At 44.5% G+C, this 24,678-nt stretch overlaps 1 protein-coding gene across 1 annotated transcript; it reads left to right on the top strand.

Annotated features, from left to right (window-relative positions):
• The first annotated feature begins 14,758 nt into the window (after positions 1-14,758).
• On the top strand, positions 14,759-24,004 carry ctsk (cathepsin K). The gene is made up of 8 exons (XM_076029281.1): positions 14,759-14,917; positions 15,750-15,885; positions 18,494-18,616; positions 19,384-19,536; positions 20,811-21,029; positions 22,696-22,861; positions 23,233-23,341; positions 23,437-24,004. The coding sequence occupies exons 2-8, from the start codon at positions 15,751-15,753 to the stop codon at positions 23,534-23,536; spliced, it is 1,005 nt and encodes a 334-aa protein (XP_075885396.1). The 5' UTR covers positions 14,759-14,917; position 15,750; the 3' UTR covers positions 23,537-24,004.
• The last annotated feature ends 674 nt before the right edge of the window (positions 24,005-24,678 follow it).

The raw sequence follows: 24,678 nt of genomic DNA, 5'->3' as shown, positions 1-24,678 counted from the left end.
TTCACCTTTATTTTGCATCCGGAGGTGAAGAACTGGAGGGAAACTGAAGTGGAAGCAATTTTGGGATTTTTTTTCATAGCGACACCAAAGTTGTTTTCTTCAACCATAAGCTGGGTTCCAGGATGTTTTTCTGCAATTTAGCTCCCTGTAGGCAGCGGCGGCGTAGGGCGGCGGATTGGTCTTCACCATCCCGTTCAGTTTTAATTAATCTCCAACCAGCCGCCTGTGGTACTCTGATTAAAGCAGAGCCACCATGTATTTTTTTATTTATTTTTTCCTCCCCTGAAGCATAAGCAGAGGCATCCTTCCACACACCAACACCCCCCTGCAACCCCCCACGCCCTCCAAACCACTTTGACAGATGAGGAAGGAACAGGTGATGGCCAGCAGGGGGCCAAAGAGATCGCAAATCGGCAGAAGCGAAAAGCTTTTCCCGACAGCTCGCCAATCAGTGTATTTGAGCCCCAAGGTGAAGCAGCAATCTGTATCCCCGGCGGCGGTGGGTGGTGGGTGGTGGACCAGCAGCGGAAAGCTTCGCACAGCAGATTCCAGAGTGGTTTAATTAGAACGGCTCCCTCAGGGAGGGGAGGGGTAGCCTGAAATAAACAAAGGGGAAACCAGAGCCAATTAGCAGGGAGGAATCATCAAGGCCAACCTTTGGTCTCCAGGAGAATTGGAGGGTGTGGTGGGGGAGGGCGGGGGGGGGCTCCCATTTGAAACCTAAAGCTGAGCGAGGGGGGTTCATCACTGACAAACATCAGTATGTCAGGTGTCAGATAATTTCAATAGATGTTTAAATTCACCTGCTTTGTTTATTTTCATCCTGCTTTCTGATTTTTGCTATTGAATTTTGTGTGTGTGTGTGTGTGTGTGTGTCTCTGTCTGTGTCTGCACTGTAGACAGTCTAAGGCCTTGTTTGCACTTGGTCACTTGCAACTGTTTTGGGGGATCGTATCTTGTAGTACGCATCTTGAAGCATCTGTTCGCACATAGCATTAACATGCGTCTCGAGCGTGCCACTTGTGATCGCATTAGTGCATTTTTAACCACTAGGGGCAGTAAAGCCCAAACTACGGCTAGTTTCACCTGAAAGCGAATAAGAATCCACTTCTTGTTTGCGGACTATATCAAGTCACTGGTTTTAATTCTACTGCCGCTCGTGCGTATGATCGGAAGTCGTGGACAAAGCCGGTTAATGGTCTTAGAGCGCCGACTAAAGAGAAGAGCAGCATGGAGAAGAAAGAGGGCTGCAGCATCTGTCTCTGCTCTGATTTCTACGACGGGTGGGACAGACAAATCTTCGGATGCAACGTCGCTCATTTAATCACATATGTGGGAAACTGCGACCGCTGCTCCGCTGACAAAATACGCCAATGCGGAATGAAATTTATTAGCATCCTAATAAAAGAGTCCAACAAAAATGATTTGTTTTCGCTTCTTGTTTGTAACTTTATAACGACGACGCCGGGAGGTGGGGCGCCGACCAAGTACGTACACGGGAGGGGTGTAGATCGCAATCTGCTCGCACGTCCGTGAGGAATGCTATGCGAAGCGTCGAAACCACCTCCCTGAGGTGGTTTGAGTGATCGGATGACAATACAGATTTGGACTGTTTCCATTTGGTTACTTCGTGTGATTTTTGCCGATCGGAACACGAAAAACACTTGAAATGGCCGAGTGCAAACAGGGCCTAATTACCTTCCTGCTTGATTTGACGGTACAATGGGGGGACTGGTGATGATGATGATGATGATGATGATGATGATGATGATGATGATGATGTGGAGGGGGGACGCTTGAAGACGCTGCACTCACAACAAGCAAACAGTGCAAACAGATGCTTAGATTTAAATGACTTTGCTGCTGCAGCTGCTGCTGCTGGTCGAACTGAACACAGGTAAATGTTGTGGATGAGTTTAATGCGTCAATGACGATGGAACGTCCAAATAGGAGAATGTTTGGGGAAAGGGTGGAGGAGCCTGTTAACAAGGTTAAATAGTGACTGAAGAAGTCACATTAGAATTGGCTTCATTGGTTGTCATCAACAATATTTGTGAAATCTTTCAGCTGAAACCTTTTGTTGATGCCTGACTTTTACTTGTCCAGCGTTGCTGCCCTGCTAGTACTGCCTACCTAGTACTACCTGCTAGTGCTGGGTTTTTGATTGCCAAACAGCCTCTTTGGCTGCTGCAGAACGAAGCAAACCTTTTTAAGTGAGTCCAATGAGTCTGTCTAGAAGCACAACCGCGAGAATCTTCAGTTTTATTCCACTTCCTGTCTGCAGCCTGTAGAGCGTCTCTGTGGGGGCGAGCAGAGTGGGAGGCGGCTTTTGGAACCGGCGGCTGCCAATGACATCTGGCCACCCGGCTGCCGCTTCCACAAACCCTGTTCTTATATTATGAGGGGATTATTTCTAGGACGGATCCCCCTTGCGTTTTTTTTTTCTTAACGAGAGAAAAACAAAGAAGGACTGGCACGAGTCCCTCTCGAGAACTGAGCTGAGGAGGAAAGAAGAAAATATCAGCAGCACTGATTTCATTTACTGATGGATCAGCAACCTGCGCCAGCAAACTGCCCTGATAAACTTAAATTAAGACAATATTTTCTCTCTCTCTCTCTCTCTCTCTCTCTCTCTCTACATATATATATATATATATATATATATATATATATATATATATATATATATATATATATATATATATATATATATATATATATATATATTATATGTATATATATATATATATATGTATATATATATATATATATATATATATACATATATATATATGTATATATATATATATATATACATATATATATATATATATATATATGTATATATATATATATATATACATATATATATATATATATATATATACATATATATATATATATATATATATATATATATATATATATATATATATATATATGTATATATATATATATATATACATATATATATATATATATATATATATGTATATATATATATATATATATACATATATATATATATATATATATATATATATATATATATATATATATATACATATATATATGTATATATATATATATATATATATATGTATATATATATATATATATATATATATATATATATATATATATATATATATATATATATATATATACATATATATATATATATATATATATATATATATATATACATATATATATGTATATATATATACAACATATTATATTTTGCAGTAATAACTTCAAGTGAAAAATGTAAAAAAAAAAGAGCTCGTACGAATGCAAAACTTTATTGTGAGTTCAATAAAAACGGTTTTAAGGGCAAGGAGCCTGGGTTCTCTGGTCTCTGTGTGGTGCACCCCACTAGTGAGTGAGACCCATTAGGTGTGCCAGAGCAGCATCATGGGACCTCGAAACTGATGCTGAGTTCCAGTTTTGTGTGACGTGATAAATTGTTTCTGTTACAGTTTAGATGAAAAAAAAAATGGAAACCTTCTCAAGTAGGAGATGTAAAAATGCACAAAAATAACAAATCCACCAAATACAATATTTTCCAATTCCTGACTGAAAGTACTGTGTCCTGTAATTTCCCAGATGTTGTCCTGTAATTTCCCAGATGTTTTTTGTGTCGGTTTAGTTTCTATTTTTTTTCAAGTGATATCCTGTTTTATTTTCAAACCATGGCTGTATCTCAATTCAGGGTCTGCATCCTTCGATCTAGCCTTCGGCATATTTCCTGCGCCGGAAGTGACGTTTTTATAGCATCAAGCTAACCATTGGTTCGCCATCAAACGATGGTGTTGGATAAGTAAAAACCCTACGTTAAAACTGAATATTTTATGTGAAATTTCAATACTTACATTTGTACGTTGTGTCTTTGCCAGTACATGCCGCTAATTTCAGCTGACTTCCTCGGATCCCAGGATGCTTTGCAGCAGCACGCAAAGCATCCTGGGATACAGAAGGACGCAAAGGATAGTAGCGGTGTGTTCTTCGAATCGGCTAAAAGTAGGGCGCATTTTCGAGGGCGCATTTGGAGCGTCCTTCTGACTTTTGGGAATTGGGACAAGACTTCGCACAGTGCTATGATGCAACTGGCCTTCAAATGCATGCTTCGAAGGATGCATACCCTGAATTGAGACACAGCACATGTGTTCGATTCTACACTTTCTTGGGGCATACATGTTGAGAAAACAGACTGGTGGGAGAGGGTTTGTAATTGTATTGCATGGAGCTTCAGTAAAAGCAATGAAACGTATCTACCGACTTATTTTATTGTGTTGATAAATAAAAGTCGAAAACACAACGTTGATAAAAGAGTTTAAAACACATAATGAAAATGAATTTCTGAATAGCGCGCAGATCATGTGGGAAACTTTGTGGACTCGTGAAGGTGTTTGGAGCCTTCAGGACGTAACTCTGAGCGCCAATTCCACTCCATGTGAGAAGCACCACTGTTCTGTATGAACCGGCAAGTTGTACAGAGCACCGTGTAGTTGCAAACTCTTTTTGGAGAACACAAATTAACTGAAAAGGTTCTTGGTTGTGACCTCAGTTATATGCAAACTCGTAATAGCGCCATGTGTTGAAGGAGCTTGTGTCTTAAATGTTTCTGTTCTGGGGCACAACGCCCGCGTGGGGTGTGTGGCACATACGCACATGCATTGTCCAGTTATGCTCAGACTGAGGCGTATACATGAGGGAGAAATAAGAATTCCATGACGCAACTGGCTTTCAAATGCATACTGAATTGAGACACAGCCCATGTTCCCTCTTGTATCAGTCAGCTTACTCTTCCTTTGTGTGTTTCCTTCCCTGTCTGATTAGTCTTCCCTGCCCTGATTGTTCACCTGTTCCCCATTACTTTGTGAATCTATCGTCTGTGTCTCCTTGGCTGTGTCTCAATTCAGGGCCTGCATCCTTCGAAGCATGCATGTGAAGACCGATACACCGCCACTGTCCTTTGCGTCCTTCTATAACCCAGGTACCTTGCGTGCTGCTGCAAAGCATCCTGGGATCCTGGGAAGTCAGCTACGATTGCGGCATGTACTGGCAAAGACACGACGTATCAATGTAAGTATTGAAATTTCACATAAAATATTATATTTTTAACGTAGGGTTTTACTTATTTGAACATCCAACACCATGGTTGGAGGGTGAACCAATGGTTAGCTTGATGCTATAAAAACGTCACTTCCGAAGGCGAGACCGTCCCGTGTGGTTACCGGGGAGACGGGGTTTTGGTTCGTCCTTCTCGGCTTGGTCCTGCGGGGGATGCTTCCTTCCCACAGGGGACGCTTCTATCGAAGGATGCAGACCCTGAATTGAGACACAGCCATGGTTTTGTGCCAGTTCTTGTGGCTTGCAGTGCAGTGAGCTAGCGCCCTATGCATCTTTTCACTTTATTTTCAGGTTTTGAATCTTTATTTCATGGTAAGAGTTTTTGGTTTCCTATTTTGTAAACATTGAGTTATTTGCCTTGCATTTTGTAGAGTTGCCTTGTAATGAGTGATTTCTTCATTTGGACATTGGAAATAAATAGCGTTTGATTTGAGACTTTATTTTCAAGACATGCTATTGGGTTCAGCCCTGACATCCTGAAGCTTTTGCAGTAAGTCAAACTGCTGGACTCTAGGATTAAGTTCCCCTGCAGTTGCTCTCCTACGTGACTTTTTCCTCAACTCAAACCACTCAGATCTCCTCCGACATGCAGTGGAAGCAGCGCCGGCTTTTAAAAGGTCGCGCTAAAGCCACGGACCCGAGCTTTACATGCACAAATAGAGCGTTTAGACTCCAAATCCTGCCGCCAGGCCTCAGCTGTTGCCTCCTCTAATAATGAGAGTCCAGCTAATACCCCCGCAGGTGCTCAAGTGTTCTTTGGGGAGGGGGGGCAGCTGAATTACTGGCACTGCTATAAAGGGAGCCCAGCTAAGGCCACACAGCCACCCGGCAAATTCATTTTTTTTTTTTTTTTTTCTTGGTTCTGTTTTAACAAGCGTCAGCACTTTCTCTGAGGAAACCCCCCTCCGCCTAAAAATATCAATTAGAGGGAGGCGGGGGCTATCGCGTGCGGGTGGCTAATCCCTGGAGAGCCCACTTGGAGATGGATCAGCACGTGACATCGGACGGACGGATGGAGTGGAAATTATGAATGTGTGCCGACAGCTTGTGTTTGTGAATCAGGATTTTTTTTTTTTTTTTCTATTTGTGCGAGATGTGGATGGGGGATGGAGGAGGACATTCCCCCACCCCCCATGCACACACACATGTGCTGGTAGCATCAATGGACAGAGGTGCAGATGTGCAGAGGGGGGGATGGCGGTGGGGTTAGATTACAGCAGTCATGAATGACTCATTTCTTGGTAGCTCGTTGATAATTATTCAACACGTGACGCAGGGGTGATATGGGACACACACACACACACACACACATGCTCATAGTGAAACACACACATATTCTTGCACAGATGTTGGATTGAGGCCCTTCTGCTGCTGAAGCTTTTCCTCTGGATTTCTGATGGATTAGATTGACTGCTGTTGAGTGTAAACACCTGCACATTGGGGTCAGCGAGAGAGAAAAAACACACAGACTTCTTTTTTTTTTTTTATCCTGGTGAGATTCCTGTTCCATCAAGGCTGCTGGAGGGGAAAGTTGATTATTTTATTTTCAATGTCATTTTCACATTTTCGTCATGAATCATCGAAGCCTAAAGCAGAGATTTGATGGCAGAATCCCCCGTCAATGGCGTCACATTATGAAATAAATTCCCTCTGTGATGTCACAAACAGCATTGACACCCTCTCTCAGCTTAGGGATTTCACCCTCAGGCTCAGGGGACCGTCAACAGACTTTCAGTCTTTGTCAGGAGGCTGCAAGAGAGAGATAACTTAGATCAGGCCTGGCCAAACTACGGCCCGCGGGCCACATCCGGCCCGCTGCGTGTCTCTTCTGTCCGGCCCGCGTGAAGGCAGTCATAAAGCACCCCCGCCCCCCGCCCCAACGAAATTTTGGCGGCACGTAACTTTGCTGACACGTTAGCGTAGCGTGACAGCGATAGCGTGCTTAACCTCCCCCCCCGGTCAACGGAAAAATGCCGGCGCGTTAGCGCAATTCCCAAGCAGCCCCCCCACCCCGTCAACAAAACCTTCGTGGCACGCCGACCCGATGCCGGTTCTGTCATGTGGCTCATTGCAAATAAAGTTTGGCCACCCCTGACTTAGATAACCAGTCATCCAAGAGGGCAGGAAACTGGAGCGTCGTGGTTCAAAATCAATTAACTGACCTGACAGGTGACAGGTGCATGGCTGGAGCTCCGCCTTTCTCCTCGGAGGATGATGATTGGTCTTTCCAGAGCCCCACTGGTTAAAAAAACACGATTCACGGCAGAAGCTTGCTCGGGTGGATTTGAGAGTGTTTTGGTCATTTATATTCTCTTTGAGCCACCCTAACCTGTAGCTGCTGGTTGTGTTTTTTTTTTTTGGTTGTTGTTGTTGGATTATTTTTTTTTTTAGATTGTTCTGTCTTTGTCCTTGTTCTTGTCTGATTGTGTATCAGGTCAATGGTTGTGTTTTCCTCAGTGACCCTCCACTGACCCCCCTCGGCTGATTCACGAGTCTGCAGGAGTCACTTTATATTCACAACAGGTACTCAACGCAGATTCCAAATACTACTGCTACTAATAAAACAACAACGTCTGCGTCGCCCCTCCATGAACTCTCTCTTGATTGCTCTTTTTTTTTTTTTTTGTAAAGCTGGCTGCGTTGCCGACCTCACTTTGTCTGCATGTTATATAAAACCAAGCCACAGTTTTCCAATTTTAGCTCTGCAGAGTCTCTGTCCTGCACGTTGTCCAGTCACATGAGCAAAAAAAAAATAAATAAAAGATGCACTCTGTTTTCTGGGGAAATCGATACGAGATGATGATGATGATGATGATGATGATGATGATGATGTGAAGGTCTGAGTTCTCTCTAATCTCTAATCTGGATCAAGTCATTCCGGGGGCTTTCGTAGCAACCTGGACAACCAGTCCCGTCCAGGAATAATCAGATTTCATGGCACTCACTTCGTTTACATGACACTCGAGAAAACCAAATTATTGCCTGAGTCCGATTATGACCGATTATGACTGGACAACAATTTTACTTCCGAGTAAAATCGGAGTTTGACAACACTGATTGTAATCGAAAAACTCCGATTGAGACACCCAGATAGTGCGATTGGAATTCGTATTTCTCCCTCATGTATACGCCTCAGTCTGAGCATAACTGCACAATGCATGTGCGTATGTGCCACACACCCCACGCGGGTGTTGTGCCCCAGAACAAAAACATTTAAGACACAAGCTCCTTCAACACATGGCGCTATTACGAGTTTGCGTATAACTGAGGTCACAACCAAGAACCTTTTCAGTTAATTTGTGTTCTCCAAAAAGAGCTTGCAATTACACGGTGCTCTGTACAACTTGCCAGTTCATACACAGTTTCATTGCTTTTACTGAAGCTCCATGCAATACAATTACAAACCCTCTCCCACCAGTCTGTTTTCTCAACATGTATGCCCCGAGAAAGTGTAGAATCGAACACATGTGCTGTGTCTCAATTCAGGGTCTGCATCCTTCGAAGCATGCATTTGAAGAGAAAAGTCTGAAGGACGCTCCAAATGTGCCCTCGAAAATGCACCCTACTTTTAGCCGATTCGAAGAATACGCCGCTACTATCCTTCGCGTCCTTCTGTATCCCAGGATGCTTTGCGTGCTGCTGCAAAGCATCCTGGGATCCGAGGAAGTCAGCTGAAATTCGCGGCATGTACTGGCAAAGACACGACGTACAAATTTAAGCATTGAAATTTCACGTAAAATATTCCGTTTTTAACGTCATCGCCATCGTTAGATGGTGAACCAATGGCTAGCTTGATGCAATAAAAACGTCACTTCCGGGGTTGGCCAGCAGGAGGGAACGGCGGTGACGCAACCAGGAAATACACCGAAGGCTAGACCGTCCCGTGTGGTTACCAGGGAGGCGGGGTTTGGTTTGTCCTTCTTGGCCGGGTCCTTCGGAGAACGCTTCCTTCTGACGGGGGGCACTTCCTTCGAAGGATGCAGACCCTGAATTGAGACACAGCCATGGTTTTGTTGTAGCCCTCCAACAGCATATAGTGTTGTTGTTTGCCTCTCCAAATCACAATCGGTTTCCTTACCAAGCAGCTGCTGCGCAGTGACGTGCAGTGAGGTTCATGGCCGGTGAGGCACTGATTCCATCACAATTTCATTTACAAAACCCTAGTAGCTTATTCACCATTTGAATGGCAGAAGTTTACGGGTTATGTTTCAAATCTCATATCAGCTTTCTTCACACATACAAACTGTAGCACACAAAAAAAGCACATTTAATTAAAACAAATATTATTATGTCTCAATGAAGATCACTGCCAGGGAGGAAAGTCTTCCTTGTTCAGCCTGAATATAAATAAATTGAATAAAAAAACTAAAAATCTAAAACTAGTGAAGTTAACTGAAAGACACCTTTAAAGTGCAAATCATTGGATAAATATAAGGGTCATTCCAGAATTGGAGGACATTATACATCCCACCCATCAAATTTTAAATAATCCATATACAAAATATTAAAACATGCAGTTTCTGAGTAAATTTACTTGTCCTTGAGACCAAATCTAAAAATACTAAGAGAAAAGAATGCTTGAAAATAGTTTTTAAAATACCAAATCAGTCTGGAGTACCCCCTGAAATGCCATTTTCCACTTGTCGCACCCCCGTAATGACCAAATTGAATCTCAAATAAAACAGTTAAATTGAAATAGATTTTTTTTTTTTTTTTGGTATTATTTGCTATTTTTTGCTATTATTAGCAATTTGTTACATTGCTGTCTCCTGTAACTACGGTGGCCGGGAAGCGCAAAACACACGCAAAAGAGAAAACGACCGCAAATCAGAAAACACAACACATTAACCAAAAACACAACACATTAACCAAAAACACAACACATCAGCCAAAAACACAACCGGGAGGTGCAAAACACCGGCAAAGGAGAAAACAACCGCAACATGTCGACTATCACATCGTATTTGTGTCCTGCTTCAAACTATTGCCTGATTAGTGTACTTGTTCACTTTCGGCGTTCATCTTTCGTTACCTACACTAGCGGCGTAGACGGGAGATCGTGTTCAGTTTCCGGGGCAAAGGTATCACTTCTGTTTTGGTTAATGTGTTGTGTTTTCTGACTTGCGGTTGTTTTCTCTTTTGCAAGTGTTTTGCTTCTCGGTTGTGTTTCTGGTTGATGTGTTGTGTTTTTGGTTAATGTGTTGTGTTTTCTGACTTGCGGTTGTTTTCTCTTTTGCGTGTGTTTTGCACACGCAAAACTAGGGGTGCTGAATATATAACCGTGGGAACATTTGTTTTAGTAAACATAATATTTCGAATGATAATTATTATTCATGGAATATGTGTCCCACAACATGCTGTCACACTATGGTGAGGTTTTGTCTTGCCTTGGGCTTTCGTCTCGTCATTTCCTGTTTTATTTTGACAGCTTAACTCAGCTTCCTCTCGTTTCAGATTACGCCCCCCTTCTCATGTTCCACCTAGCTAAACAGCTAGCTTCTACTCCTGAGAGAAAGCTAACATTAGTACGGTTTTGCAACCCTGTTACCTGCAACCCTGTTGCTGTGATTAGAGTAACAGTAAATTAAAATTTTAAAAAGAATTGTGCCATTGATCTGTAAGCTGAGCTAGTCAAGCCTTTGATAGTTCATTACCTATTGATAAATATGTAGCAGAAAATCAGAAAAGCTAAGGTTTATTTTTCAAAACTTGTGAAACCAGGGCTCTCAAGTTTTGAATGCAGACCAGAGTGCCCTGACTTGCTCTGTCCGCAGACTCCGGTGGTCTCCGTGATGCTCGTAGCTCATCATCCAGTCGTAATTTCCAAAGAAAATAAAACTTTTTTTTTTTTTTTTTTTTTTTTCAGCGTGACGAATTCAATGTGTGGCGGTAGTGCGCGACAAAAGACCCAAGAGAGTGACTGTCACGCTCAATACGTGACACTAGTTGAGAGCCCTGTTGAAACCCAAATGTCCTCCAATTCTGGAATGGCCCACAACCATGTACTGTAACTATGTTTTTCACCTTACATTTTTTTTCCTTCCAAGATTGTCAGGTGAGGCATGGTGCCTCCCGTGACAGCACGTGACTGCTGCTGTGCCGTCGTCAGCGGATCGTCCAAAAAAAAAAAAAATCGCAAAGATACACAACATGTTACTAGCAATTTTAATTTAATGAAAGTAAAGAAAACATGATAGCCAAAGAGAACTGTCCTTGCTGTGAGTCTTGGTATTGCTCACTGAGGTAGACAGCTGATAGATATTTTACTGAGTTTTTTATTCAGGTGAAATGTCCAGCTCCATACAAATTTGTGTACATTTCCTCTCTTTTAAGATGTCATTAGTACGTAGCGCTCACTTACAAGAGTGTATTCGCTGTGTGGGCTTCGACGGTAAAAATCGGCAGTAGTGTGTGTGTACGTTTGTAAATTTCTGACCAATCCGCTGACTGTAGCAAAGCACATCTGCAGCTGTTTAGTGAGGGAACTTGTGACAAGTGACTCCTACAGTTCGATCGTGAGGCAGGGCTGAATGTTTTCCACTTCTGCAGGACACAGTCACTACCAGGAGGAGGAGGAAGAGAAAAAGTTGCAAACGAGTTTCTGAGCACTGCCTGACTCATGGCATGCGCGCGCGCGCGCGCACACACACACACACACACACACACACACACACACACACACACGCACAGTTGGCCCTCAGAGTGGGAAAAGACGTGGCGGCCGGACTAATCTGCTGGAATCCCAACAAGCCTTTAAAGCCTCTCTGGTGTCTGCGGCTCTAATCCGGCGAGGAGGCTGTCCAGTCCAGCCGGGGCTCAACGTCTAAAGCTGCTCGTCCTCTGATTGGCTGGCCCGAGGACCAGGAATCCCACTCGTGTATCCTGGCACCTGGACACAATTCATTCCAATGGCAGCATTAGGGTTACATCATCTGTCCCTGGGGAATCGTATGGATTGGGGGATGCATATAAAAAATGGACCTCACCCACTCCCCCTTCCCCCCTCCCCCCCCCTCCCTGTGATGTAAGATTACTTTACCACAATTACACATCCAACCCTGCTGCCTTAATGGGAAGGTGTTTGGCTGATGGCCTGAGTCAGCGGGTCAGTCATGTGACCTCCTGAGCAAGAAATGGAAAACAGCAAAGAGGAAGAACATGAACCAGAAAACAGGATTTTTTTTTTTTTCTTCACAATTATATCTACCTGACTACAAAAAAAAACAGGCGCAACATTGAGCTGCAGTCCCCTGCTGGTTGGGATTATGACAACATGCTGACACGCAGAAGCTTTTATGGAGATATTAATAGATTTTCCAACAATGCGGATAAATACAGCGACTCATCGATCCCGCTCTTACTAACAGCCTTAGTAAGAAGTATTGGATTATAAATCAACCGCCACTGCCTTCCATCCATCCATTGGCCACTACACACATTTACACACAGGTCGTGACCCTGAGGGAGCCATGAGGAGGGGAGGAGGTTGGCAGCTGGAGGAGCTGATCAATCAAAGACTGTGGGATTGCTAAGGGTCATTATCTAAAGTGTTCGCAGAGGAACCGGGAGCCTTAAAGGAGCTTAGGGAAGGAAGACAGACAGACAGACACACACACACACACTGATCTGGGAGATAGGAAGCTGTCATTGATGAGCGACCCCGCCGCCCGCCCACACACACACACACACACACACCTCAACCACCACTGCCTGACTGAACACATTGAGATCGTAAAAAAGATCTGCAGCTCGCTCCTGACCTTGCATCTCACCTTGAAAGGCGCTGACGTGGACATGATGACAGGATGGAGAATTAAAAAAAAAAAGCAACCCCCCGATCAAGGCTGACCAATCAGATTTGTGCAGTTTGAGCACCATTCTGCTTCAGCCGAGCATCACATTCCCTGGAAGTGTTTGGGGCCGGGATTAAATCTTGGATGAAGCTCTAAGAAACTGTTTCCAAACGTGACAAAGGACAAGTTTGGGTTGGTGTCGTTTTTTCAACGAATTCAAAACTTTTCCTTCCTGATGAATTAAATTTGGTGTAATGCTTATTCCTTCTTAAGCTGTTCACAACTTAGTACTTAGACATGTGCACAGCAGGGCTTTTGAAGCAATGCAACCAACTTCTGCTGGAAAACCATCACTGGATCACGAGTCTCTACGGCAATTCACCGTGTCTGAAAGAGAAATCGACCCGCTCACAGTTCAATCGAGCGGTCCAAACCTCAGGTCGTCACGTCTGAGCGTGGTCGTGACAGCGACGACCACGACGACTCTGAAAAAGAGTCGATCTTTATCACATCGACACACCAGCATGATGTTTTTGACTCAGCAGTTCCACCTTCGACCTGGTTCCTGTTGATGAACCTGATGCTGACCCAATTTTTTTCTCCAGCATCATCATCGCCGTGAGATCACAGCATGGCACCGTTGTCAGCTGCGGCGAAGGAACTAGTTTATTTTCCTCTGCGGCGACATGAACAAGTGTCAGCGGACACACAAGGAACTCGGGACCGGATTATATTTAGACGACAGGCCTGCTGGAAGCTGCATGAGCAATCTCACGCCACGTCTCGAACACACATATGTAAAAATAGATATATATGAACTAACGCGTTGTTGTTGACTAACGCACAGAGGGGAAGTGTGTGCGTCGATGAGAAATCGCCGGCTGGTTGTCAGAGGGGGTTTTGCAAAGGTATTTTTGGATTTTGGCGCCGGACGTTCGTGTGAACGAGTCTCAACTCGTGATCCAGTGCGGCACGATACATCAAATTACACCACATTAAATCAATGACTGTTGATTTCAAAAAAAAAAAAAAAAAATGTACTCCAATATATGCTGGATGTTTGTTTATTTTCCGGTGACTTACATTTGTATTAGGATCCAGTTTTGTCTTCTTGTTCTGCTGTTTTGTGTTCAACTTTGAAGTGGGTGATCAAGCGCACTGCGCTGCTGATGCTGCTGCTGCTGCTGCTGCGTAATTTATGTGTGAATGTGACTTTCAGTCTCCGGTTCCTGGTGTGTTGCTGCCGCTGGGTTGTGTCCAACTTCAGTCCAGCAGCGGATGTGTGTTATTTGTGCTTCGAACCTCAGACACAAACTGGACTTGGAAAAAGGCCTCCGTTCAGCTTTACCCAGACATTGTGAGTTGTAAATCCCAAAAGTTGATGTTTGAGGGCATTGTTTTTTTCTATTCTTCGGGCGGCTAAAAGGTCCTCGGCCCGTTAAAAGGGCCCTTGCAGCCGTGCTGCGGCTCTCTCACTGCTGTGCTGCTAGACCGAGCTATAAGCATGTTGGAGTTGTGCTGCCTAAGTAAAGTAAAGAGACTGTGAGCTGTGAAACTGTGCCTGGCCTCGCTCGCTGACCGTAGTGTCTGTGTGTATGAGATGTTCCAGCAGTCCCTTCCTAAATTCTACAGTCCCCACTCTCCGCAATAGTGTCTGATTTTGGAGTATTTAATTCATAGACAAACCAACAGAATGATTATCAGACCTGATACCATGAAAAAAAAACTCCCAGACTCCCGTCTTCCTTATTTCCAGCTGATGGAATGTGGTAATAGCAGCAGCAGCAGCAGCAGCCGTGCCTTCACTGTAATCTGACACCTGACATCATCTGGTTTGGGTTGAGCCGCCGCCGCTGCACTTCCTCAAATCGAAGCCATATAAACTCGCACATTGACCTACTTCAGCAGCCGTCGGCAGAAGCAGCAACAGTCAGCCAGTCCGTCCCAGGAAATTTCTTCAAACTTTCCTATAGAAGCACCCACAAAAGGTAAAGTGACAGACACTCTGACTTTCAGGTTTTCTTTGTGCCATCTGTGTGTGTGTGTGTGAGAGAGAGAGAGAGAGAGAGAGAGAGAGAGAGAATGTCTGAGAGAGACGGAGAGAGACTAATGCTGCTTTGTTTTTAATTGAGATTGAAGAGAAAAATCTGTGCAACTGTGCCAAAATTAAAGTAAAAAGTGCAACATTCCTTCAACTGGAGGTGTCAGAGTCTCATTCTGCCACTGAAGATTCTTCCTGCGGCAGTTTGGGCTCATAAATTCAGGCTGATTTTCTCTTTGTCTGCGGTGGATGTGATTGGTTGTAATTGGATCTAAAGCCAAGAGGGATTTTGACCTTAACAGAAGGATTTTTCCAACCTGAGGCATTTTATCTCAGTAAGAATGTGACTGAGTCAGTTCAACTCATGCAGCTCATGGTTTCTGTTGTTTTGTTCCCTCACATTCACAGTAAAATTATTTGCATCAGTCACTTAGTTACTGGTGCGGGAAGGGTGTCGGGGAGGGATCTGGAGTTTAGAAAGTGACACGGCCGAGCTGTTGAAGTAGCCTGCACACGCCTGAACTCTCAGGAAACAGCTTGCAGTGTCTGCATTTTTTTCCCTGCAGAGGTCGACTGCTGGAAACTTTAACCCAGGTTATTTTCTTCCAGTTTCTCCTCGCAAATAGCACCACCCCCTACAAAAAAAAATCCTGTTCGAAAAAAGACACAAACAACAAATGTATTTTTAATTTAACAAATTATTTAAAGAAAAATAAAATGCCCATTTGTTTTATCCAAAAATGTCATACAAGTTAATACTTGTGTTTTGTGTTTTGCAGCATGTCACAGTGTTCTCGCTCCCTGCTGCTGCTTCTGCTGGCTGCAGCCTCGACTCTGGGTCACCTAGACCAAACCGAGCTGGACAGCCAATGGGAGGAGTGGAAGATCACGCACAAGAGGGAGTACAACGGCCTGGTGAGTGTGTGTGTGTGTGTGTGTGTGCGTGTGTGTGTGTGTGAAAGAGAGAGAGAGGGGGGGGGGGGGTCATGTGTGTCTGAGTCATGTGTGCAAAGAAGAAAAACTAAACACTCAGCTATGAAAGAAATGTGTTTGTATTGCGTGAACGTTTTGTGTTGCCTGTTTCCTCAAAAGAAAAAACAAAGGTTTTGGTGACAATCTACGACTTCTTTGAACAAATTCATGAACGGATTCAAATCGAATCTGGTAGCGGAATGGGAGGCGTTCCACCAAGGCAGCTCGCAGGTCATCTATCCAGGAAACGATGCTTACATGCAAGGGCATAAAACATGTGCTGCTGAAATATTCAAGGGTGGCGCAGCCTGAAATCCAGAATATTTATAGCTCGACTTTGAAGAGGGAGTTCAGCGCAGCTCTGAATTTCCTTCTGAGTCGTCATCCTGATCTATATGGTACTAGAGCTCTTCTGATTTCAGTCCCCCGACTGGTCTGGGCCGTTTTCTCACCTCTGCTTCTCCCAAGGAGTCTCTCAGGGTCTTTTAGGGCGTGAAAGGATCTCCCAGTGTATGAGAGGGTCTCCCAGGGTCTTAGAGATTCTCCCAGGGACTCGGAGCTTCTCAGAGGGTCTCCATGGGTCTCTGAGAGTCAGCCAGTCAATGAGAGGGTATACCATGGTCCCCCAGGGTCTCCCATGGTTCACAAGGGTCTGCAAGGGTATCAGAGGGTCTTCCAGGGTATCTGAGGGTTTCCTGATGTCTCACAGGTGCTCCCAGGGTCTCTGTCCGAGGTCCAACACGCTGTGTTGGACTGGGTCAACGTCAAGGCCGCTGACTCAGCGCTTACTGCTCTGCCTGCCGGTAGTCTAATGTTTATTTGCAGGAACTCTTTGTCTCTCAGCCTCCTTTAATGAGCGTGTTGAAAGACAGCAGATGTTTTTTTCCTGGGAATTTTTTTTTTTTGAAGTGGGTCGTAAATGCTTAACACGCTGAGTGATGTGCTTTAGAAGGTAGGAAACGGCACGACAGGAGAGCCCGATCTCACTGAATCCCCCTGAGAAATGTGCAGCGGACCATTTGCTAAGCCCCACCCCCTTTTAGAGCAGCTGTTTGGACCATCATCAGCCGTCTTTTGAAAGGTGAAAGGTGGGAGGCTGCTTTTCCAAAATATTTCTTCTTGTACTTTTTCCCTGAAAAAAGTCATTTGCAAGTCTCGGAACGGGTAACTCCACTTACATGTTGGGGCCAGCAGGAAGTGGAGTAGGAGGAGCAATATGTGGGCAGAGCTGCAGCTGCAGCACTTGCCCTCTTTCAGCTTCAGCCAATAGCACAAAGGCTTTCAACGCTTCGGTTCGCCAGCAGATAATTGAAGACATTTTATTGGCTCTTTGTTAAAAACAAACCCAAACTGCACGATCTGTTTCGCATGAGCTGCAGTCCGGCTCGTTTCTGGCGGAATTTCCCCACGTTTCTCTTGTGCTGTTTTTTGTTTTGTTATTGCTGAGGTTTCTGAAGGAGAAAAAGCCAGTCAGGCTTCAGCTGCCAATTCACCACAGAGTCTCTCTATCGCTCGGTGAACATCTGTCACCCTGCCGTGTTTCCTACAGCCAGAGGTCAACACTCTGTGTGTGTGCGCATGTGTGTGCGCGCATGTGTGTGCGCGCATGTGCGCCACATGTACGTGTGTTTTTCCTCATGTCTTAACACGATGAAAGTATTCACATCAACACACTGCTAGCACTTTAAAACAGGGAAGTTCACTTCAACCAGGTTAAAATTTCATTTTTGCTTTTGATTAACAAAAAAGTCGAAGCTACAAATGCAAAAAAGAAAGTCTAAAATGCACATGAAATCCACACTTTAAACAACACAACATCTTTTCAGCAGGGAGGCCGTGGCCCACTTTTAACATCATGATTATTCTCTCTTGTTTTTCTCTCTCGCCTCATCCTCTCCTCTGCTTCCTCCTCCTCCTCCTCCTCCTCCTTCTCCTCCTCCTCCTTCATCTCCTCTTCTTCTCTCCTCCTCATCAGTATTCACCCAGGAGCTCTGCTATCTCCTCCCTAACCTCCTTGAACCGACAGCGGCTCACGTTGTTTCTACATCCTGTTAGCAGGGCGGCTGTATCACTGACTGATGACTGCAAACAGTCGCCAACTGGATGCAGGCGGCAGTCAAGATAGACTGGCCAGCTTTCTCTCTCCCTCTCTCTCTTTCATATTTTTGCTTCAAGTCTTGTGATAGGATGCATGTATTAAAATGTAAATAAATCTCTCACACACACACACACACACACACACACACACACACACACACACACACACACACATACACACACACACACACACACACAGAGAAAGGGGGAGAGAGAAAGAGATGCATCAGATTTACACTTTCAGTCCTGCGGCTGTGTGAGGAAACCTGCAGTGGCGTCACTGGCCTCATTAAACAAATGGGGCTACTCGGCTTACTCACTAATTAAAGCATGAATTTTGTCCTATTTGCCCGAATTTGCGTCTTCTTGCTGTAATGAGACAGACAAAAGAGGATGCTGGTGTTGGTGTTCAGGGGCGTGACGGCTAACGACTGACTGTGGCTCTTGTCGACAGGGTGAGGAGGAGATTCGCAGGACCGTCTGGGAGAAGAACATGCGCGTCATCGAGGCCCACAACCAGGAGGCGGCGCTGGGCATGCAGTCCTTCGAGATGGCCATGAACCATCTTGGAGACATGGTGAGTGCAGCAAACCAAGGCTGTTACACGGCGTCTGTCTTTGATGCTAACCTGCTTTAGGGTGAGCAACTTCCCATAATGCATCATTGTTATTGTTATATTACCTTTATATTAAAAAAAAAAAAAAGTTGATTTACAACCAATTGGTCCTGCCATCGGCTCAAGTCAGCTTTGTGACCTGGTTGTTTAAAGCTCTTCAAAGCTGTGCGTTAATAATAAAAAGTCATTAACCTGCTGGTTTATTAGCGGCCGGGGAAGGCGAAGTCGTGATAAACAGATGGTGGAGAAATAAAACAGATGATCTTCCGCTTTCATTTTTCACCAGAGGCCCCAAGAAAGGTGCAGACGGGGTGTTTTTCCTTAATCAACTTCCTGCGTCCAGAATGAACGTCTATTTCTAATAATGATATTATAACAATACAGCTTGTTTTGTTTTTTTTCTATTTCACTCGACTGTGAAAAGAGGTAAAATCTTACATTCAGAGAAACATCAACTCAAATCAGCGACTGGAGTTTTTTCTTTTTCTCGGTTGCAGCTTCAGGTCTGAAATAAATAAAGGGAATGTCCAATTCTTTTTATTTATTTATTTATTAATTTTTACCTGCTCCAGCGACACAACCCCCAGCTGTGCTTTGACAGAATTATCGCATGAATTCCAACCTTGTTATTTATAACTATTAAACTGGAGCTCAGTGTCCTGGTTGTTGGTGAGACATTGTGTTTCTCCTCCAACTTCCTTCACGTGCTCTCTGCTCTCTCTGTTCAGACTTCAGAGGAAGTGTACGAGAAGATGACTGGCCTGATCGTCCCGCTGGACAGTCAGAGGAACGCGACCATGACCTTCAACACCAGCGTGCACCGCATGCCCAAGAGCCTGGACTACCGCAAGAAGGGCTGGGTGACGTCAGTCAAGAACCAGGTTAGACACCTGGGTCTGATAACGCCCAGCTGGCGGGTCAGGCTCCGCCCCCTCTTCCGCCCCCAGTCATTGCAGTCAATCTCAGTGTCAAAGTCAATATCGTCTAGCAGCTTGATAGAAATGTAGTAAGCACCAGGCACATCATAGATCAATGGTGATAGATTCAGCAACATCAGCTACAACAACAAAAACTATAGACGTGGCTTCTGATCCAATGTGAGTCTCTTGCTTCTCCTCTAGAGAAGACGAGCAGCAAACTTCCGGGTTGGAGCTCCGACATGAAATGGCTGCTGATGCGGTGAACCGCCAACAACAACCAGATTCATAACGTTGTTGTTTTGTTTTGTTTTTTTTTGCGTTTTTTTTATTTTTGAGATGACTTTATGTAAACTAGCAGTGCCACCTGGTCAATACAGACAGACAGCTGGGCTGCTTCTTGCTGGGCAGATAGGAGCTATTTGCAGTGACTCTGACCTGTGCATGTTTCATTGCACAGGTCAGTTGTTTTTGTTGTTCTTGGCGAACTCTGACAAAAACCTGAAAGTGTTTTCATAGAGAAATAACATTTTTTTTTTTTTTTTTTTATTTTAATGATAATTCAAGACGAAATTCGGATGTTTCTCCAAATGCAGCAGCGACTTCTAATGGCGTCATCATTCTGGTCTGATTCTTTTTGGTAAAACAAGTGACTTACTGTTTTGAAAAACCCGGTAACTAATTTAAAAATGTTGTTTTCGTTCTTCCCGTGACCCTGAGCTCGGGAAGAAGCGGGTATGGAAAATGGACGGATCGATATTTTTCGTTCTTTGCAAATGCTTTCCTGAAAACGTCACCGCCATCTGGTGGCCAATCGTCCAAATAGCAGCAGCAGCAGCAGCAGCAGCAGCGGTAGAGATGGGGATTTATTGATCTGCGTCCTAAATTATGCAGCAGGCGACTGCGATCTCTGCATGCTAATGAGGTTGCCGCCTGCATCGCATCACTTCCACTCAGCATGCAGAGGGTGGGGGAGGGGGGGATAGATAGATAGATAGATAGATAGATAGATAGATAGATAGATACTCTATTGATTCTTTAAATAAAGGGCTTTAGTTGTTCATTGATTTTGCTTGGTTGACGACAGTAAAAATATTTAAAAGCGATCATAACATGCACCGCTGTAACATCAGCTCCATTTTTGGTCCTCCAAAAAAGATGTGGGATAGGTCTGCCCTCTAGTGGACTGACGCGAGAATCCATTACTGAGCCTCACGCTGGTTCCTCTCTCCTCTCAGGGCTCCTGCGGCTCCTGCTGGGCCTTCAGCTCGGCCGGAGCTCTGGAGGGCCAACTGGCCAAGTCCACAAAGAAATTGGTGGACCTCAGTCCCCAAAACCTGGTGGACTGTGTCAAGGAGAACGACGGTTGCGGCGGCGGATACATGACCAACGCCTTCCACTACGTGCAGGAGAACGGAGGCATCGACTCCGAGGAGGCGTACCCGTACCGCGGAGAGGTGAGGCTGACCATTGCTTTGAGGCCACAGGATGGGGCTGGCAATGCAACTATTAATTTCCTGACTGTTGGCTTTATTCAGAAGCCTTGGAGATCCAGTGCAGACACAGACAATTTTAGTAATTGACAATTGGTTTGAGCATCTTGCATAACAACACACAGAGCCACAAGTACATTCAATAAAAATAGGCAGATAGAGTGGAATGAAATGGCAAGGAATATAGCGGATCAATAAACAAAAATAGTAAATGAATCGTTGCATTAATTAATAAAAGGGGTTACCAATGTTGACCGATAAGATCTTAAAAACAGTACCATTGAAAAGAGAATCAAAGTTTTATAAGGAATTTAGAAAGGCAAATAGCAGAGGGAATAAAATATTTATGGAAATTGTTAGTCTAATAGGGCGACACGGTGGTGCAGTGGTTAGCGCTGCTGCCTCACAGCAAGAAGGTTGTGGGTTTGATTCCGGGCCTGGGACCTTCCTGTGTGGAGTTTGCACGTTCTCCCTGTGTCTGCGTGTGTTCTCTCCGGGTTCTCCGTCTTCCTCCCACAGTCCAAAAACATGCATGTGAGGTCAATTGAACATTCTAAATTTTCCATAGGTGTGCATGTGAGTGTGAATGGTTGTTTGTCTCTATGTGGCCCTGCGATGAACTGGCAACTTGTCCAGGGTGTCACCCTGCCTTCACCCTAAGACAGCTGGTAGAGGCTCCAGCAGACCCCCGAGACCCTGAGCTCGGGACTAAGCGGCTATGGAAAATGAATGAATGTTAGTCTAATAAACAGATGAAACATGCTGATGACCAGAGGACAACAAAGAAATTAATTACATGACCAGGAACAGACAGGATGCTTTGTGCTTTCCTTAGAGTTTCTTGGTTACAAAAACTCATGAAATCTCTCATTTTCGCTCCTGTAATCTTAGTCCAAAATTTAGTGCAAAAGAAAAGGTCAAAGGTCATTTACTTTTACTATTTACTGCATTATACTCCTATAATTTCTGAGAGACACCCACACAAACACACACGATTTCAACGTGATTTTTAGTTATTGTTACGTCAACCAGTGTTTTCTTCACTGTCATTGGTGCGACATCCTGTTGTTTTGCCACTGGCCACATTGAGAACCACAGTGATTGCAGAGGACACTGGTGCAAACCGCTGTGAGAAAAAAGAAAACAGGACAGAAGACGATCATCAAAAATTTGAAAATTGAGTACAAACAACACCTTTTCAAAATGGCCATTAGCTCAGATATTCGGTAGCTTGTTTCTCATTTCGCTATACTTCCCCTTTACAGATTCTAAGCTCAACAAAGGTTGCAGCACGGACACTGAGGGAGGTGGGAGAGAGAAGAAAATGCAGAAGCAAATGTGTAAATGTGGTTCAGGGCGTTGCATTCATTCCGAGCAGAGGAAGGAGAAATGTGGAGGAAGCTTGTGAATCTGTTCTTAAGAGTGAAACCAAGGCAGCCTGCGGTTCCTCACTTGGTCTGCGAGGCGTCACATGAGTCTGACGAAGGCTACGAGCTTGTTTAGAGCACTGTGGTTATCTTCCATGAAGGTTGTTTTGACTTTAGGCCAATTCTGCCTGTCCTGTCCTGTCCATTCTCGAAGCTTCAAGCTAAACCGCTGTTGCTGTTGTCGTTGTTTTTTGTGTGTCCAGGACCAACCGTGCCAGTACAGTCCGCAGGGCATGGCCGCCTCCTGTAAAGGTTACGAGGAGGTCCCAGTGGGCGATGAGAAGGCACTGGGCTCTGCCCTCTACCAGGTTGGACCCATTTCTGTGGGCATCGACGCCCAGCTGACCAGCTTCCAGTTCTACAGCAAAGGTCCACACACATACAACACAGCGCTTGGAATTCGTAAATATGGAACGACGGCAATGAATTTGGATTCCTTTCGTGCAGGCAGTGATGTGTTAGCATGAAAAACGGGCCGGCTAGCCTGATGAAAACACTAAGCTACATGTCTAGTTGAGCCTGTGTTTGGATTAGCCTTTTTTTTTTAATTTCATTTCATTTATTTATTTTTTTGCTAACTAGCATAGAAAAACATGCCCACCTGGTCGTCTCAATTACTATACAAATCCTACAATGCTGATGAGAGTGGGTTTTCTTTTTGGCAGAAAGATAAACCTGACGCTCCGGACTCAACTAATAAATGATCTGCTCCTCCTCTTCCTCCTCCATCACCTGTCCAGGTATTTACTACGACTCTGAGTGCGACAGTGAAAACATCAACCATGCCGTGCTGCTGGTGGGCTACGGTGTGAGCGCCAGGAAGAAGCCCTACTGGATCGTCAAGAACAGGTGGGTTTCAGACCACGCGCCCTTGCTCGTTCCCCCCCTGGGTGTGGCTTGTTTCAGCTGCCTCTCTCTCTCTCTCTCTCTCTCTCCTCTGTAAGCTGGGGCGAGAGCTGGGGCAAGAAGGGCTACGTCCTGATGGCCCGTAACCGCGGCAACCTGTGCGGCATCGCCAACCTGGCCAGCTACCCGGTGGTGTGAGGAGTCTGGGGCGGGGCCTCGGAGGGGGAGAACGGGGTTGGAGGGGCCAAGGGTTTCCACTCAGGCCTTGAGTGCAAAACGTTTCCGCTGAATCACTACAAGTTTGTCAGACAGACTGGCCAGAACCTAGTTTGGACGCCCAGTCACAAACACACACACTGGATTCGGTGGATTTGAATTTTGCACAAGCAACATATCACACTATTAGCAGGTTAAGTTGTGAACCTTCTGGTCCCCCTTTTTTCACCCTGATTTATGATGTTTAATCCATTTTTTAATCCATTTTTTTATTTTAAATTTCAAGCAAGTGACAGGAACCCCCTGCTGGTCAGCTGGAGCATTTCTCCTCTTGTGTGTCACTTGTGTCCCGGTCGATTCTGTTCAGCACTTTGTCTCCTGATGATTAATGTGATTGACTTTTTCTTTGTTTGTTTTGTTTACTTATGAATTAAAGATTTCTCTGGAAAACATTGGAGTTTGTGATTCAGATCATTTCAGACCCAGAGAGGCCTTCTACCCTCTCAGCCCCGATTTCGTCCACTGTTCTTCTTCATTGTATCATTTTTATTATCTGAACTAAAGGATTTGTTTGCAACAAAAGACACAAACCGAAAAAAGTTTTCAAAGTTGGTGTTGAAAAGTGCGTAAACGGAATCTTAATTTTTCTTTTGTTTTTTGTTTTTGTTTTTTAAAGTGGAAAGAAAAGCTTGTCTAGCTGCTTGGATGAAAACCCCATAAATACTCCTGAGTGTGTATTCTCACACATCCACACTCATTAATGCATGTAATTATAATAAAATTAAAGGGGGGAAACTTAGTTCAACACAGCTGCAACTGACAGAAATAATATTCATACAGTCTCATAACTGATGTTGGATGGTGGGAGGGGGGGGGGGGGAAGTACAGTGTCTGCGTGTGTGTCCGCAGGCAGCTGAACTCATTACGTAAAAGCGGAAGTGAATCTCACACTGCTGCAATTCACATCAACTCATGTTTCTGATTCTTCCACATTTACACAATTTCTTTGTTTCAGAAACTGTTTGGGGTTTTAATCTGAACCAGCATACCATCACGATCCACGGTGCCAGCGATAGTCAGTCTATAACAGGCGAACAAAAGACTGGCGCAGCTCCACAGTTTGG

This window comes from Nelusetta ayraudi, unplaced genomic scaffold (assembly GCF_046127955.1).
Source record: "Nelusetta ayraudi isolate G7.1 ecotype Tasmania unplaced genomic scaffold, CSIRO-AGI_Nayr_v1 ptg000003l, whole genome shotgun sequence".
Taxonomy (NCBI): Eukaryota; Metazoa; Chordata; class Actinopteri; order Tetraodontiformes; family Monacanthidae; genus Nelusetta; species Nelusetta ayraudi.
The sequence above is the reverse complement of the archived record's forward strand: the minus strand, read 5'-3'. Positions and strand labels throughout refer to the sequence as shown.